Source organism: Gymnoscopelus braueri (assembly GCF_963280865.1).
Source record: "Gymnoscopelus braueri genome assembly, chromosome: 8".
NCBI classification, from domain to species: domain Eukaryota; kingdom Metazoa; phylum Chordata; class Actinopteri; order Myctophiformes; family Myctophidae; genus Gymnoscopelus; species Gymnoscopelus braueri.
Window position 1 is genome coordinate 44,805,315 of NC_137609.1, and position 18,867 is coordinate 44,824,181.

The 18,867-nt window shown below is 39.7% G+C and overlaps 2 protein-coding genes across 3 annotated transcripts; one reads left to right on the forward strand and one right to left on the reverse strand.

Moving 5' to 3' along the window:
• The first annotated feature begins 531 nt into the window (after nt 1-531).
• On the forward strand, nt 532-9,186 carry bicdl2 (BICD family like cargo adaptor 2). Of its 2 annotated transcripts, XM_080434778.1 has the most exons (10): nt 532-586; nt 1,766-2,348; nt 3,294-3,509; nt 5,207-5,323; nt 5,728-5,874; nt 6,199-6,345; nt 7,280-7,354; nt 7,984-8,066; nt 8,192-8,306; nt 8,769-9,186. In XM_080434778.1, the coding sequence occupies exons 2-10, from the start codon at nt 2,097-2,099 to the stop codon at nt 8,943-8,945; spliced, it is 1,329 nt and encodes a 442-aa protein (XP_080290904.1). In that variant the 5' UTR covers nt 532-586; nt 1,766-2,096; the 3' UTR covers nt 8,946-9,186. The 2 variants fall into 2 exon arrangements, with proteins under 2 accessions (XP_080290904.1, XP_080290905.1); XM_080434779.1 differs by lacking the exon at nt 6,199-6,345.
• A 3,223-nt stretch (nt 9,187-12,409) lies between these two features.
• On the reverse strand, nt 12,410-16,716 carry LOC308090162 (mitochondrial import receptor subunit TOM40B; the record flags this gene model as incomplete). The annotated part of the gene is made up of 9 exons (XM_080435220.1): nt 12,410-12,697; nt 13,403-13,505; nt 13,593-13,669; nt 14,039-14,161; nt 14,745-14,850; nt 15,049-15,150; nt 15,439-15,531; nt 15,735-15,802; nt 16,533-16,716. 9 exons carry the CDS (start codon nt 16,714-16,716, stop codon nt 12,558-12,560), a joined length of 996 nt encoding a protein of 331 aa, XP_080291346.1. The 3' UTR covers nt 12,410-12,557.
• Between the last annotated feature and the right edge of the window lie 2,151 nt (nt 16,717-18,867).

Below are 18,867 nucleotides of genomic sequence, written 5' to 3' on the forward strand. Positions count from 1 at the left end.
TATGATGGAATATGATTAAGGATTACCGTGATTATGGTAAACTCACATTTCACATAATAACACACACCATACAGTACGAACTCCTCTAACTTTCACTAGCCTCCCCCTCCAAAAAATAATCCAATAGTCCAATTTCGGGACTGTCCCGCGAGATGCGGGCCGGGGTGGTCCCCCCCCATGAATGGGGGTCCTTGAAATAAAAAGGTTTGAGAACCTGTCTGATTCGCACCTATCATTACCTGGTTCTGCCAATAGATGGCAGGGGAGTGGCTTATAGACAAAGGCTTCACTGATTCCACATCTCATGTTGTGACTCTCTCCCAAGGGGCGGAGTCTCCTGTGTTTCCACTGCTCCTAGGAAACCAGCCAAACCGCGCGCGCGCACACACGCACGCACACGCTCGCGCACACACACACACACACACACACACACACACACACACACACACACACACACACACACACACACACACACACACACACACACACACACACACACACACACACACACACACACACATGCAAACAACTCACCAGACAGGAAGAATCACACTGGAGTTATAGCCGGCAACATCGCCAACAGCAGGTAAAGGAAAACTTTTCTTTTTGTCCATTCAAAGTTATATTTCATTAAAGAGATGCGGGTTAGCATTGGTTCATGAGAAGGTGTATTTAATTTGATGTTAAATGGTGGTGATCCCTTACATGAATATATTGTATATGAGGGACATGGAAGTTCTGTACAGGTGAGGTCTGAGGTGGCTATTGACGCAAGGCTGACGGACACTAATGGAGGTTTTATCCTTTTCTTTTGAGGGTTTCTGTATATAAGACTACTGTGTGTAGTAGGCTAGTAATACTACTAATAATAATAATAATAATAATAATAATAATAATAATTATAGCGTCAAATGTAATTTTTATAGCACTTTTCAAAACAACATTCTTTACAAAATGGAAAAGTAAAAGTAGGCTATATGCCACAGAAAATAATACAGTAGATAATAGGTAGAATGTTATAACTTTAAACTTTGTAAAGCATTATTATCTCACAGAATATTAAGGTACATCCATAGCAGCTGCTGGATAGTGACTGATATCTTATAAACCAAGCCCAGTTTCTGTTCCAGACACATGTTATTTTAGAAGCTATATAGTAAAACAAGTTGAATGGGAACATACTTTAAATCTCAAGAATCATCAGCACAGCTGAACATTGAACCTACCGAGATATAAATCATGATATTGATATTTAGCTGGTAGGACCGTACAAGTGCATAAAAATAGTAATTTCGTGTTAGTTTTCTATCAGTAGGTGTTGGCTGAGTTAGAGTATAATAATACCATTGGAATTTGGAAGGGGTGGAAAAAAGATAATAGTATAACTGGTATTTCGGTCAGAGCAACAAAAGAAGCTTTGACACGAGGCTATGCTAGATTACATTACCAGACACAAATACTCTGAGACTCAGACAATACATCTTACAAGGTTAAAAACATCACTCATCATGCCCCAAATCTTGAAACAGAACAAGACAATGTTGAGCTCCATAGTACGATTTACATTTTGATATCTTACTAACTAACATCTTATCCAGGGGGACTGGAGCCTGACTTAGAAGGATTTAGTCTTGCTCCAGGAAACATGGCTGTTGATGATGAGCATGGTTCCTACTGCTTTGCAAATTACTAGATTACTTTTTTTTAGACTTGTATTGTTTTTCAATATTATTAAATGTCTGTTTTTTTTCTTTCTTTCTTACAGGGTAACTATAAATTTAAGGAAATAAAGATAAAAACATCAACATCGCCACAGTGGAGGACAACTCTGTAGCAGGTCAAAGAGACTGTGTTCCAACAGGACAGACCAAACCCAACCCCATACCAACCCCTCTGAGGCCAGAGTGGAGAACACTTCAATCTTCTCCTTTGACACAAACCCCTGTTTAAACAGCACAACAAGGGCTGCATTCCTTTCCACGTCCTCCTGTGGGCCTGTGACAGCGTGTCTGTGGATCATTAACCATGCTGTCTAAGTGCTGACCTCCCTCCCCTCTGTACTACTGTACGCCTTTCTTCAACCTCCCCTGGAGAAGATGTTCAGCCCCAGGAAAAGCAGCCTTCCTTCTCCCAGCCTAGAGGACTCCTTCTTCCCTTTCTCCTCGTCCTCACTGTCCCTCTCCCTCACTCTCCCGATCTCCGCGTCGTCTCCGATCTCTGGCGGGGTGGATGGAGGAGGAGGAGGACTGGAGACAGACCTCATCCTGGCGGCGGAGCTGGGACAGGCCCTGCTCGAGAAGAATGAGGAGCTGGCAGCTACTCTGGAGGAGAGGGAGAGACAGGTGGAGGTATGTCAGAGATCAGTGGTGGAAGAAGTACTGAGATGTTTTACTTAAGTAAAAGTATCAATTCCGCAATGTAGACATACTCTGTTACAAGTAAAGTCTGGTATTCAAAATGATTACAAGTACAAAAATATTGGCATCAAAATGTACTTCAAAAGTACCACAAGTTAAAGGACAAAGTATAAAAATGCATACAAATCTTTTGAAAATAGCAGATGTGACGCGTCGTGAGCATGTAGATCGGGTATTTTCATATAGTTGAAGTCTATATAGGGCTGAAGTGGTTAATGCATGTTTTCTAACTCTGGAGTAGAAGTAAAAGTATTGAAAATTGGAAATACTCAATTAAAGTAAAAATACCTCAAAGTTTTACTTAAATGCATTACTTGATTACATGTACTTAGTTACTTTACACCACTGGTCAGAGATACTACAGTATGTTATGATCTATGGTATGGCCACAGAATAATAAAAAAAGAAAAAATAAGAAGAAAAAGGTATTTCTGCTTCAAGAAACAGCGCAGTGGAATGATATTGCACTTTACAGTATATGGAAGGGGATGTGATGTTACACAAGTCTGGAGAGCCAGATGCAAACTCTGGACTTTGCAATTATCTTGTCATGGGCCACAGCACTAACTATTTGAGAGAATGACACTTTACTGAATTGTAAAAGATTGTCAAATGTTTTTGATATATGTGATAGAGCCACACGTTAAAGATAAGATTAGATGAGATGAGTTGAAATGACTTGAGATGAGATGAGTTGAGATTACATGAAATGAAGTGAGATGAAATGACCATGAGATGAGTTGAGAAGAGAATAGATGAGCTGATGAGACAAGGTAAGATGAGTTACCATAACTCCAAACTTACATACACTTATGTTATCTTAAGGTCTGTGTGTATATACATGATATATAACATTATTATTAATGTGTGTCTCAGGCTCTACAGCAGGAAAAACATGTCCTCCAAAGGAGACTGGAGATGAGTGAGCTGGTGTCTGGCCAAAGGGAGTCAGAGTTGAACACTGACCTGGTCACCTTACGGGCCGAAGTGGAGCGAAATCACAGCCGAGGACGGGACCGAAAGAAAGACGAGGGCGAACAGCTGACCCAGTTAGCCAATCACAATCAGCGCTTGGTGGAGCAGCTAGCAGAGGTGATGAGCACATCAAAGAGCTGTGTGTGTGTGCGAGTGTGCGTGTGTGCGTGTGTGCGTGTGTGTGTGTGTGTGTGTGTGTGTGTATCACAGTGTCAGGGTGAGAGAGCAGAGTGTTTTGAAATGCAATTGTCCTGTCATTGTCCTCCGGCATGTTTTGGAAATTGACAAACATGTTTCACATCATCGAGTGTATGGAATGATTTGCCTGATGATGTGAAAGGTTGAAAATCTGCAAAGGAGCACTTCACCCATTTTAACCTTACCTCTTACTTACTTATTATGTTATTATCATGTAATTGGTCCTCACTAATGAGGGATCATCTGGCTTGTGGTGGACAGTTTTGTCAACATTTTATTTTTGCCATGGACATACAAATGAGCGGACAATAATATTACCAGGAACATATAAAGAGCTATAGCCTTAAATTAACTTTACTCTGAGACTGCACAATTGGAGTGGTTCCAATTGTGCACTCTCAGAGTTATGGGGGTCGTTGAAAATAAAAGGTTAGAGAACCACTGTCCTAGTGGACTCCTAATGTGCCATAGTGTCAGAGTAAATCAGTGTCATACATATTCTGAAGAAAACCCGGAGACTGACATTCAGTAATTAAGTCTTAATGATCAAAATAAGAACATTATAATGTTATGTAAAAAAACTAAAAATCTAAACATTTGGCACGGACAAGGCCAAGTCTTAAGACATATTGATGATTACAATCATCATGCCACCAATTCTGGGTACTCACTCTGCATCTCAGAAGTAGGCTGTGGATAGCCTGGGATCAATACCATTTTCGGGTTTCTGATCTGGTCGGGAGCGTCATCAGGCAAGCTGGAACCCACAGCCGGAAACCAAGGGTGCCGGTATCACCCCAAATAATTCCCCGCAATCAAGGGCATCAGAAGCGACTGGCGATACTAAACTAGTAGTTATACTCGATTTAGCATTTAAATGCTAACAGGGGGAACCAAAACAAAGGCGGCGCCAAAATACGGAACCACCACACCCGGAACCACAGGGTTTTTTCCCTTTTTTTTCAGTAGGCGTGGTCTAGACCGGATCATACAGGCCATTTAATAACGATTACCAGGCTTTCCTCCGAGGTGGAGACGCAAGGTTAGGCTGTGGATAGTTCAGAAACCTGCCTACCAATAACATCATCGATGGGGACTCCAAGCTAATAGAAACTACAGCCTTTCTCTTCCTGAAAAGTTAGCATACTGAAATGGAAGCCATTGTTCTTGCATAAAAACCTGTCCCCAGCCCACCTCTGAGACACAGAGCGGGTAGACAGAAATGGCACCATGTTATAATGAACATTAGTGAGGACCAATTATATAAAGATAAGTTTGAAAATAGTTGAAGTGGTCCTTTAAGAGAATCAATTCTGAGTTCAGAGTGTGGATAAGAGAGAGAGAAAGAGAAAAAGAGAGAGGGAGAGGGATACAGAAAGAAAGAAAGAAAGAAAGAAAGAAAGAGAGAAAGAGAGAAAGAGAGAAAGAGAGAAAGAGAATGTCCCCATGTTGTCATTATGTCAAATCATAGATAGGAGCAATGTGGCCTGGCAGGTTCAGGGGCTCTTACCGTTGTTACTTCAACGTCAGTGAGAACAATAGTGTTTCTAACTCTGTATCGTCTCTCTGTCCCTCCCTCTCTCTCTTCTCTCTCTCTCTCTCTGCCAACTATTCAGGCTGTAACACTGGAACATACCCTCAGGACTGAGCTCCGTTCTCTCAGAGAAGAGATGGACGAAACCTCCTTTAGCAGAAATATAAGCTTCACGCAAATGGGGAGCATACAGGCAGAGGTATATACTGTATACTATACTGTATATGTGTTTGTCTATCAACTACTGAAGTGTCCTTGAGCAAAACTCTGATCCCAGTACCGCTCACTTGTTGTTAATGGCCCTGGATAACAAAATGTCAGCTCACTAAAACAACAACAACAGCAACAATAATAATAATAACAATGACCACTGACATAATTTAAGGTGCCCCATTCTCTCTGGTTTATATAGGCATGTAAGCACCATATAGATTTACAAACACATCAAAGCACATCCAGTACCACCGTGTGTTTAATCTAAAGCCTAATTTATGCTCTTATGCTCTGTTGGATGATGGCGTTGTCGTGCAACAAAGTATGAATTGGGCTTAACTCTGATCCTAATGCTAAACCTCTGTTTGTGTCTGCCTTCCCCCACTGTAGAACAGAATGTTGCAAGAGAGACTGTCACACATGGAGGAACAAATCAAAGCTTCACAAGAGGACAGTGAGAGGTTGCGAGTGGAGAGGGACGGGCTGAGAGAAAGAGTGACAGATCTGCAGGCCAAACTAAACGAGAGAGAAACCGAGGTGAGGCCACCGGCAGCTTGTCCGCTTTCGGACGGAAAAAAGGCTTGAAGTGAATTGAAATCATTAATTATTTCAAGATTGAGAATGAGGGATTAAACCTGAGCAGGGCTGATTGTGTGGGCTTGTCGAATAAGAAGTAACTTACATCACTAACCGTTTACTAACACACCCATTGTTGCTGTGTATGTCTAATATCCAAGTGTTTGTGTGTGTGTTTGTCTCTCTCTCTCTGTGTGTGTGTGTGTGTGTGTGTGCTCTCACACATGACTGTGTATGTTTATGCATGTCTGTGCGCATATGTGTGTGTGTGTATACTGTACATAGCTAGAGCAGGAGCGAGGAATGGTGTTTGAGTTGCGTACGTTGAATCGCTCCCTGCAGCAAAGTGCGCTGAACCTGGGAGAAGAGAGCTTATTGGAAGATTCACGCACGCAACCTCTGTCCCTGCTTAGCGAAATTCAGCAATCACAGGTACACAGAGACCCCCACCAACATATATAGTATATATATTATACACACACAACACAGACACACACACACACACGCAGGCGCATGTACAATCACGGTGAACAAGGTTGTATGGTGTGCAAAATACTAACCGTACTAACCCTCTACAATAGGTATGCAAATGTGTGTTGGTTAATTGATCACATATATTCTGTTATTTAAATAGACATACTATTGGCTTGAACACGGCTAAGCATGTTATTTAGATAGCTGTTGTTTAGACAGATGCTATAGGTTTGATGTTTACCTGGTATCCTAGTTACTCGAGCACTTAATTGTTTTTCTTTTCACACTATTTGCTTGACCATTTACCCTGCCGTTTGTTGACTACAGAAGGGTTGCCTATCGCTCTGCATAAGAGCACCTGCTAAATGTCTACTAATCCCAGTCCATATAATGTCTATCTCTATCATTCCTCACACTGAAATGAACTTAAGTGCATATTATTAGTTATTTGTCATTAACTAAATCTGGCTATAATTCTTCTCACACTAACTCTAGTTAGTGTTTGTTCATAGCATGTACTGACGTCCTTCTTTTCATGATTTGAGACTGTTATTTAATATTTAATACTCAGTGCTACCAAATTCGTAGTTTCCTAACTGCTGCCAAAACTTTATTTCCGGGTAGATAACTCCGGCAAGGTCACATTGGAGCAGTGTTATTCATTAACCTTATTTCTGGAAGAACAGGACACTTATGATATTGTTATTGACTATTAGAAATATATTATTTTGTTCTAAATATCCACAGGAAACTGACATAGCTAATGTTCTGGAAACCTTATTTTATATTGTGTAGATATCCATAGACATACTACCCGGAAATAGCAGTTTGTTTACAAACATTCAAACATTCTGATCTTGCTAACCAGGCGATTCTATCCCTTCCTAACCAGGCGACAGAGGCTCTGCTAGCACATTCCACCGTCCTGCAAGCAAGAGATGATGAGATTCAGGCATTGAAAGAGGAGGTTTGTAACTACGTATAAGTATGAACTGTTCACAAACACAAATAAGCTCCTACTCATTTAGTGTCTTGTAACTGAGGTTATATGTGCTTATGTTGAGATTCATGGTGAAAGTATGTAGGCACATACAGTACATTACATAATGTTGGTATTGCAGGTGCTACTGCCTATTACTGTACTTATACAAGTATTGCAAACTTGAAAAATATGATCTTATCAACTGTAGAAAACATTTGTTAGAAGTGGCTGTTGACATTTTTGAGTCTATGCTGTTCAAGGAAAAAATAAGACAATGTTCAACAGAGCGTATCCCATTTTTAGCCTATGAACTGTGGAATCATTGATTGGATGAAGTATATTACCAATTTACAGTAATATAGAAGTATTAATTAGATCTTCAATCAATGTAGATATCCATGTACAATGCAGATACAGTTTGTGTCTATTCTCAGTATTGTCCTTTCACCTGTACAATATAAAACGGTATAATATTTGTTTGTAATATTAATAGCTTTATATATTTGTTATAATTACAGTACCTGTAAATCCCAAAGAGAAATCTGATCTGTTTAAGTGTGGAATAATATAAAATATAAAGTATAATAACGTATTATGTTTATTTGCTTTTTCAGTTGCGCTGTCAACAGGAGGAACTTGAGTCTCTGGGGGAGGAAGTCAAACCATTTAGACATAGCCCAGGAAAACCAAGCTACAGGTAATACTGCCCACACATACACTAACATGAGAGAGACTCTTGGAGAGGGGTTGCCTTAATTCAGCCTTACAGGTATAGATAGACTGGGATCAGTATGTATCTACAGTATGTGCATCATTTTTCAGTTCCCTAGAGAATGAGTTGTTGATGGTGCGGCAGGAGAAAGAGTCACTGACCCAGCAGCTCCTCAACACCATTAAACACAAGGTGGCGCTGTCCCAGGAGGTGGACGCCTGGCAAGTGAGTCTGTGTGTAATGAATGATATGAAAAGTAATACAGTATAGATGGGGTATGTTGGGGTCTATCTATGAGGATGCGGTGTCTGCAGTGTCCTTGAGCAAAGCACTAAATCATTAACTTAACTCTATTCTGTAGCAGACTCTGCATGAAATGTAGTCAGCATAATAGTCAAACAGTATCAACAAGACTCGTCTAACTGCCTCACTAGTGGCCCCTAGAGGTCTATTGAACAAATTCCATTTGTTTTCATGATATGTTATTTGGCAATAAAGTGTTGGATGACTAGACAGACAGATGGACCGAAATCATCCTCCTCAAAAAAAATAATAGACGTATTATTATAGTATATACAAGCAGCATAAAGCTGGAATACATTCTCCTGCTGTTTTGGGGCATCACACCAGCAACCGTTTGTTTACTGGCTGTCAGTAGATCTTTTTCTCTATTTAACCTCTCTGCAGGAGGACATGCGGCTGGTCATCAATCAGCAGGTTCAACAACGGGAAGACGAGCGAGAGAAGCTGAAGAACAAACAAGAGGAAAAAGAAAAATCAACAGGACTGCAGAGAAGCAAATCCTTGAGAATGAGGGGAGAAGGAGGGAAAGGATTCTTCTCCTCTCTGTTTAGAGATAAATAAAGACTGGTGCTCTTACCCCAAACATGGGATAAACACATTAGATGTAGAGGGTAGAGATGTTTTTTGTTAGTTTTTAAGAGGAGACTTTCTACCTACCTCATATTTGAATATATTTAACTACTTTTGTATTTAACTTTTTTTGTATATATGTACAGTATCTATAATTGCATAGTTTGTTTACCAGCAGTTCGTGTTTTATCTTTTGTAAATTGAAAATGAATACATTTTATCTTCTATACTATTTGGTGACTGTTTCTTTGACCAGATCAACTGACAACACAGAGAGAACAGAGACCACACTGCTTTGTGAACATTATCACAATTATTGTTTTCAATCTTAAAATAAACTAGTGCTGCCCGCTGCTTATCAACTAATAATACAGTAAGAGACTTGGAGAGAGGCTTTAATCAGTTTCCTTCATTTCCTCCAATGCTGCTAAATTAGGTCACATAAAAGTGTGAACACTGGATTTCTGGGTGTAAATGTCGATGGTATGAACACTGGATTTCTGGTTTTAACCCATGTGACCTGAGGCCGTTTCTACAAATGCCGTCTAAATCAGTAGTTCTCTAACCTTTTCGTGCCAAGTACCCCCAATTGATATATATCTGGCTGCAGACCCCCCATCTGAAAATGTTTTGTGCCAGGGACCCCCAGAAGAGAAGATTTGTGAAACAAAAAAAATCTAAATGATTCAAGATTTTTCAAACACTCAAGACTGTTAAAAAATATGTTAAAAAATACAGTGACGCGCTGTGAGCTTGTATATCTGCTGTTGAGAACCACTGTTCTAAACCACTGTTCTAAATCTTAAGAGTTTTATGAAAAACTTATGTTGCTATAAACAGCTCAAATCTAAAATGACACAGATGCGTTTTAATGGGTTTAAAAGTCCATGGATAGGTCCATGGTCTGTTTGGCCTCAACTCTTGTATACCACCACAGGCCTATATGGTTGAATGCAGCGAGTTCCTAAGTCCAGTCCACTCCTACTACGTTCCCCCCCTTCCTTAACACATGTACTAAGTGACAGTAAACTTGGTACCTCGAAGCTATTCATAAACATTTTGTTAAGAAAACCACCGATACAAATACAGAAAAAAAGATGATAAAAATAAATAACCTCTTTATTGATTTAAAACAAAACTTAAACACACTCCTCGCCAGTATGTTAACTAATAGGACACAATAGTCCATAAATAATGCATACTGTACATACAAGTTGGATTTAATCTGTCAAAAAGAACTCAAAAGGCCCAGAGTCAGGAGTGTGTAGAGTAGTGCAGATTGTTGCATACAGTTCTGTGGGATCAGTATACATACTGTACATCTACATGTATATACAAACCTTCCAATACCAAGCCCGACACAGGACATCACAGAACCTTCAGTTATGGCGAGGGGCAGGTAGCATTTTACTAACTATTATGGTTATTATACAGTAAAACATGTTTATGGGTCGTCTCCTAAAGTAGGGTTGTACGATGTTCTGACAGGGTCATGGACAAAGAGCAGTAACGTGCTCCTATTGCACATGCTCCAGCTTCCTGGCTTAACAAAGGACTTAAAGCCGCAATCTGGAACCTTTTTTGTGAATAAAAGGCTATTTTAACCAATCTGTATGGTAGAGTATGTTAACCCATTAAGGCCTGAGGTTCAGATTTTACAAAATGTCTTCTAAATCCTAACAGTTTTCTGAAAAACTCATGTGACTATATCAGTGGTTCTCAAACCTATTCTTGGCACGGACCTCCAAAATTATATGTATCCCCCCATCTGAAAATATTTTGTTCCAGGGACCCCCAGAAGCAAAGTTTTTAGTTAAAAATATTTGCTATATCTGCTATTTTTGAATAGCCAAAGTATAAAATTATGGTGTAAGTGGTTACACATTATGCGTTCCCGGTCTTAATGGGTTAATACAATATAATTAACTAGTACATCTACAGTGGTTGGAGATGATCTCCCTGCTCTTCTATTGAGACATTTAGACAGCGTTCAGGTAGGATCACCACTGGTTGACAAAAGGTATCGCCCCAGGCTCAAAGCACGATATCTCCCTTGCCCAAGCGGGCAAGGGAGACCCGAGTTTGATTCCCAGGTAGGACATAAATCTACAGATTGCAGCTTTAAACCAAGGTTAAAAAGTGCGGGCGTCTCATCAAAACAATAATGTAGTGCACGTGGACTTGGTGGACATTTATACTAAATGTTAAATAGTTTTCATGAAAAGATTGCTTAATAAGTACAATATTTATCTAAAGGGGAATGCCACTCTGAATCTTAACTCTTATTTGTAGAAAAGTGAGCCAGCTCTCTACAAACCATCTGTCCAGACATACTACCTAAATTGTAACTGGCAAGCCACATACACAGACAGTAGTTTTGCTTCGATTTGGTAATTGCTTTTCATTTTGCTTGGCAGTGGAATTCCCCTTTAAGAATAATAAACATTTAAAATTATAACTCAATGACTTTCAAGCACATTTTTTTTTAATCAAAAGTGTAGTTCTCAAGGATATTCAAGGTCTGGATTTCTACCATGTTCAGGTATTCAAGAATTGCGATTATTTCGTTTTTACTCCTGACTTAATGGTTGACACAACGTTTGGGTCTCAGTAGAGGACCATCAGCACCTATCTGTTATCTTGACACACACACACGCACGCGCACACGCACACACACACACACACACACACACACACACACACACACACACACACACACACACACACACTCTTTATAAGTCATGTTTTTTCCTATGACCACTAACAATATAAAACTATTTGTTTACATCTATGGTATAGCACTTATCCTTTACATTTTCAGAGTTTAGCAGGAAGGGACATTTTCTCGGATGTCAGAGTCCTGTCAAGGCGTGTGTCATCTTCAGGAAGCGCGTCGAGGCTGGCTGCCGGGTGAGAAAAGGAACCATACGGTACAGTAGGTGGTCGAGAGACTCGTGAATTGTTTCTCAATTCCTCCTGCGTATTCTTGATTTAGTTCCGGGCGAAAAACAAATCACCTCCATTTCAAAAGGCAGGCAGACAGGAAGATGTGTTCGTGTTGATTTACGAATCGAGAAATCCCTCCCCAACGCGTTTAGAATCCACAGCGTTCAGATGGTTAGTTAGAATGTTGGTTAGTAACTGCGATCTCTCAAAGAGACAGGCTCTGATACACCACAGTAATGAAGTTCAATCCGGGAACGCATCCGTGTCATTTTAGATGTCTTTGTGCTATTCAAAAAAAAAAAAAAAAAAAAATATATATATATATATATATATATATATATATATATTTTTTTTTTTTCTTTTTTAAACTCAAATCTTTGCTCCGGGGGTGTCCCTGGAACACAAATATTTTGATATGGGGGTCCGCGGCCAAAAACATATCGTTTTGGGTGGTCCTTGATATGAAAAGTTTGAGCACCACTGATAATATAGCAACATAAAGTTTTTCAGAAACCAGCTAGGATTTAGAAGACATCTGTACAGTAGATGCGTTCCCTGGATTGAATGGGTTAACCACGTGGTCCCAAAAATGTCTCTCTGAACAGATAGGACATTCCTGCAGTCACTTCCAGAATTTGGAGTTACACAAAGTGTCTTCTATCCCACGTTGACCCCAAGCCCCACCTGTAGTTTGTCACCTCTGTGGTTAACGAAGGCTCCCATTATGAGGGTGGCGGGGAGCGGAGACAAACGTTTCTCTAACACTCCTCCTATTATACACCTACTGTTCACCATACCTTGGAACACAAAATGCAAACACAAAAAGAAAGAGCACATACATTTACAGTTTCATCAGGCAGGGAATAAAAAAAACAAAACAAATCAGCTCTAAGTAGTAGAAGACATAAATACAGTATATAACCATTTCCCAACCTTTTCTGAATCAGGGCCTACTTGAAAATCTCTAAAGCGTTCACGGCCCGCCCTGAATTATTTCTGGCCGCGTTTGCCCACTGCCAGCGATTTTTCATTGAAAAAAAAAAGGTACTCAGGAGCCGAGATACAGAATTAAGTTTTAAGTTAACAAGGAAGTGGATGGGAGTCTAGATCTTCGAAAAATTTGGGTAAAAATAAATAAATAATAATAATAATAATAATAATAATTAAAATTACGTTTTTTACGTCCTAGGCAGGGAATGAGTCAAGGGTTGCGTGCATTTTCAGAGCATATTTATTTTAGATCAATCAATCAATCGGTAATATTCTAGCTTGGATCAGTGGAACTAACGTAATAAACCTGTAACATCCTATTATAGGTATCACAATGAAAAGGCATTTTTTCCCAAGGTTTTAAAGAAAGGAAAACAAATGCATATTTTTTTTAATATTAATGTTCTACTGTATCGTGAATAAAATCTTAAGTGTTTTGCCAATTATTTGGGAGCCCACTTGCAATATCCAGTGGGCCCTGGCCCAAAGGTTGGGAATCTGTACATCCTTACCTCTGAAGACCATGTTGGCCTCTGGGAGTTCCATCTGGTATCCAAAGGAGGCGGTGGTCTCCTGCGTCCTCGTACTGGCCTCAAACTCCACCCCAACTTGGATCTATAGCGAACACGCACATGCACGCGTGTTTAAAATACATGCCAAAAAGCAAATAATGTGTAGTAGGTATCTATATCTTTTCAATACCTGCTTGTTGGCTCGGTGATAGTAGCTAGCGTGGGCACCTCCTTTCCCAGCATTCAACGTTGCCACCCAGTTTGGTCCTGCATAGATATACACAATACCCCAAAATACACATGCTGAAAACAAATATATAAAAGTGGGGGAAAATGCAATACACTGTATATATGTTTTCAATATTATTTTCCTGCATTTGTGCTTTATCTGGATAGAGACAGAGAAAAGAGAGACAGGATAGGCAGGAGGGAGAGGGAGATGGGGGATGACATGCAGCAAAGAACCTAGGGTTGGATTTGAACTCGGGCCAGTAAGGACTGTAGCCTAATTTGTGTGGTAGGTTCCCATGCCAGGTGCCACGAGGACAGACCAAAAATATATTTTTGAAAGTATATTTCCATGGTCTAAAACATAGAGTGTGTATATAGTGTGATGATACAGAAACAAAGCCCTACTTGAGTATTGTCCAGCCAAAGTGAGAATGCCGCCTTCCTCTGCTCGTCCACGATGGTAGACCAACTCCCCTCCTAACACCAGACTGGATGACACACTCTGCAGGAAGTGGGCTACGAGGATCACTGTACCAGAGGAAACAAACACACACGTGCGCACACACACGCACACGCACACGCGCAATAGCACACAAAATCAGGTAAAATAGAGCTTCTCAACTGCATTCCTGATGAGCCAGACTACTGATAAGTACACGTTTTATAGTTATTATCTCAGGGACTACGAATGAAAATGCATCCTTGCTAACTCCAACGTATTTACACTGTATTTCCAAATTTACTGTATGTAGTTTTGTGGCTGTGTTCATGAATATGTTCTGTCCCTCCCAAATAAACAAATAAAGTAACGATATGTTTACAGACATATTTGAATGTATTGAAATATTTTGGTTTATTATGTAAATTATATCTAGAATTACCGGTACACTGTTTATGACTGGGCTGTAAATGTAAATGTATTTGACCCTTTATAGGTGACTAGAAGGACACCTTTTCAACTCCCAGCCAGGACCGGAGTTACTGCAATGTACATGTAGACCAGTGTTACGACAAAATCCTGAGTGGTACTGTGGATGTGTGGACACAAGTGAAAATGACTATTGATTAATGCCACCTGGTGCTTGGCTGACTCTTCGCTTAACATTCTCACCTGACTCTCTGAGGATATCTGGGTTGGCCACCGTCACTGCAGCGGTGAAGTCATTGCCTCTGTACTCTGTCTCAAACTGCCATGTTACAAACTGGGACTGCTGCGTCTGTGAGAGTTAACATGAAAAAGAGTGATTACAAATAATTGTGCTTAAGTTCCTTGTACACCAACATTAGAAATGACCAATATTACAGTATTTGAGAATAGGCGCATTATGTTTATATATAGTAAGTTGATTTTAATGAAAAATTCACAGCATAATAATATGGATAATCATTTTAGCCAGTACATCAAATGACCTCACCTGGAACACGGCCTTGGATCTTACACGCTCTGTCAGATGCAGCAGGGAGTGAGCATTGAGACTACCTGATGAATCAATTTCACCAATCAACGCTGGGGCATCCTATTTTCAGACAAAGCATATATAAGACAACCTATAAAGACAATGCAAGCTGTCTTTCTCTTTTAATCAATGATTATAAACTATTCACAAATGTGTGTTTATTCCATCCTAAGATTCCAAATGTGTACTGTACTACAACAATTGATATTAAATATTGTTATCACATCGTCTACTCTACATAATCATCTGATATGTTTGGGGCATCCTTTTCGAACGCTGCAAATGCATACATAAAAACATACATGAAAGAGAAATGAAATATTTTGTATCAGTGGACTTGTATCTGACCTTGTCTTTGCTGTAATCATCTGACTGTAAGTGTTCCACATGGAATCTGTAATAGGATGGACAGACAGCGCTGAGGTGGAGCGTGTGACTGGCCTGGAAACACATACACAAACATCCTTTTAAAGACCACAACCCTGCAGACACTGGCGTCGACTTCAAATCTAAGATTTACATTGAATCTTATATGGATAAAATATTTGTCTGAAACTGTAATTGTTTTTATGGGTTTATTTTACTGTTAGAATAAACATGTCTGTCTCCTCTGTGTGTGGTTTATGCCGTTTACAGTTGCTCACCTTGAAGAAACTGCTCAGTGTCTTATTTACAATCAACTTGACCCCCTCAATCTGCTGAGGAAACACCTCTGGGAAAGTGAGGGGGAAATGGCGAGGAAGAAAATTAAGAGGTGAATATCACCACTGTCAGGCAGAATGTCCAAAACCGCTACTTTTCAGTACATGGAAAAAGTAACTGTGTTCCAATGGATCCAATGTAGTTATTAGGGTTAGGGTTACCAGATTCTTATTAATATGTTTCATTGGTTAAATATTTATAAAAACCCATAGACTGACTTTACTGCTTTCAACTTTGTGTCCCTGTTTGGGGCATGTCATTAAAATGTCAATCAAAAATTGTGATAAAATAGCACATCTACTGTGAGCTTGTAGAATGTCTATTTTAGCTACTTTTTCAAATACAAAATACTGTATATAATAGGGCTTTTTGTCTATGAAAATATAAAAAGAGGAAAATATGCAGATACAAAGTGAATTACGGAAAAACTAAAATGAGAGAAAGACCAAAAGCAAAATAACGAGCCTTGCTGGATCAAATACATCAAAACCTTTAATTCCACTAAACAAGGCTGGCGCCTGGGCCTATAGCTTTGGACTTAAGGCGGTTACACACCGGCGAATATGCGAATATACGCAAAATTCGGAGTCGTTCCGAATAATTAAAAGACGCTTTTTCGTTTCGCTTTTTCGCCTTTTCGCTCCATGTAAGCTTGCATTGACTTGACTTTAAAAAAAAACGTATTATTCGAATGAAAAAAATCGCCCCGGTGTGTAAGGACCTTTAGTTGATACTCATACCTTTGCAGCTTCTGTGCAGTGAGTGGAAGCTGCCGGGGTTGGGCAGACGGCCATCGCGTTTCTCCCAGCGAGGAGGGTTATCCCAGTGTGCAGGGTGGGCGTCCCAGCGAAAGGGAGGAGGGTCCGTAGAGAAAGGCCAGTTCTGATGGCCGTGGCCAGAAGACAAGGCCAGAACACTGCCCATGTGGGCGCGGCACGTCCTTGAAAGAGAATTAGTGCACTTTTTTTTGTTTTTTAATTTAAAAGTCACATTCCAGCTCATTTCATGCATCTTCAAGGTCCCTATAGTAGTGACCTCGCTGCATACTGTATATAATTAAGCTACAGTATGTAATGTATTGTGACGGCACGACAATGATTATAACATCTGTCACACACCTATTAAAATAAATTAAAACATTTGCTAACAGATTATTCAAACTTCAGTTCTATTCACAGAGTCACAGGTTCAAGTATTTATGTGATTTCAGCAACTGTGGGACACAGAGATGATGGGTCTTGGGGGGTGCATAGTACCATGACCGGTTGATTAGTCTATTCCTGTGACATTCAATGGTTCTTGATGCCATTACAAAATGCACTCATTCTGGTCTATAAATGAATTAAAAGGTTTTCCACCTGCATCTCTGCCTCTCCGTTTTCCTGTTATCCATCTCAATAATAGAATAACATCTGGAGTGGACTGACCGGTGTGTTTAAGTGGTGTGGGAAATCAGTCTGAGTAAGTGTGTAATATATTATATTAGCTACAGAGTGAATGGTTTATATATTCAGGAGATGGTGGCTGCTCAACTCTGATAGGTCCATGTCACTCACAAACTTGGGTCTGTCTGTCTGTCTGAGTGGTGTAAAGTAACTAAGTACATTTACTCAAGTACTGCACATTCACCGCCAAAGTTTTTTCATAATAAAATCACCCACTGCCAGGGTTTTAATATTTTTTTTAATAGAAACAATGTGAATTAATTGTCCGTTTATTTTTTAACATTGAAGTGAATGGATTTTTTTTTTTTGTTAGGGCTAGGGTTATACATTTATACTCAAAAATTAGAGAAACTTTTTAGGAATTCAAAAACAGAATAAAAAAAAATAATTAAAAGGGGAGAATTCTCCCCTTTGGCGGTTGAGACCATTGACTGAAAAGGGGAGAATTCTCCCCTTTGGCAGTGAGTGTGTTAAGTACAATTTTGAGGTGTTCTTACTTGCTGGACTGGAGCATTGCCAATTTTCAGTACTTTCACTTCTACTCCAGTCTCCACTACATCTCAAAAGGCAAATATTGTACTTTTACTCCGTTACTATTACTTGAAAACTTTAGTTACTAGTTACTGTGGGCGTTCCACAGTACAGTCGCCCCCAAACTGTGGAACGCCCTCCCCGTCCACCTGAGAGCACCACAGTCGGTCGACTGCTTTAAGAGAGGATTATAAAGACCTACCTTTTTAGCAAAGCATTTTTTTAGATGGTTTTACCTCTAGGCTTTATGCCCCCATGTTTTAAATTGTTTTGTTTCATTTTCTTAGTTGTTGTTTTCTTTTATTGGTGTGATGTTTCTGTTTTTATGCAATTGCCTTCTGTAAGCACTTTGAGATTTCTTGTAAATGTAAAGTGCGTTATAAATAAAATCCATTATTATTATTATTATTACTTTGCAAATTTAGATTATTATTACAAAACATACAGTAACCACTTCAGCCCTATATACAGTACATTTCGACCATTTGAAAATAACCGATCTACAAGCTCACAGGTTGTCGTGATGCGGTGCATTGTGACCTTGTAGATCTGCTATTTTCAACAGATTTTTATACATTTTTAACTTCTGGGACACTCTGCGTAAAGAGTAGGCTACTTTCTACTTTTGATACCAATACTTTTGTACTTTTACTCAAGTGAATTTTGAATTCCGGACTTTCACTTGTAACAGAGTATTTCTACATGGCGGTATTGATACTTGTACTTAAGTAAAAAATATGAGTACCTTTTACACCACTGACAGTCTGTCTGTCTGCCTGTCTGTCTGTCTGTCTGTGTGTCTGCCTGTCTGCCTGCCTGCCTGCCTGTCTGTCTGTCTGTCTGTCTGTCTGTCTGTCTGTCTGTCTGTCTGTCTGTCTGTCTGTCTGTCTGTCTGTCTATCAATAGATCTATCTGTGTATCTATCTGTACCCTATGCAATAAGGGGCTGGGCATTGCCATCAAAGGTGGATTACACAGAGGATTTAACATGCATAATGTTGTTTATGTGGCTTAATTATTGCTGGGCGGGAGGTGCATCTGTTCCGTTAGCTACATGACCTTATAGCATCAATTGTAATTTCATACTTACTTCAAATGT

Bases quoted from the DNA above. Each gene is read 5' to 3' on its own strand.
- bicdl2 (XM_080434778.1), top strand. From the start codon at position 2,097: ATGTTCAGCCCCAGGAAAAGCAGCCTTCCTTCTCCCAGCCTAGAGGAC. The intron at 3,510-5,206 runs GTGATGAGCACA...CCAACTATTCAG, and splicing joins TGGTGGAGCAGCTAGCAGAG to GCTGTAACACTGGAACATAC. The intron at 6,346-7,279 runs GTACACAGAGAC...CTTCCTAACCAG, and splicing joins GCGAAATTCAGCAATCACAG to GCGACAGAGGCTCTGCTAGC.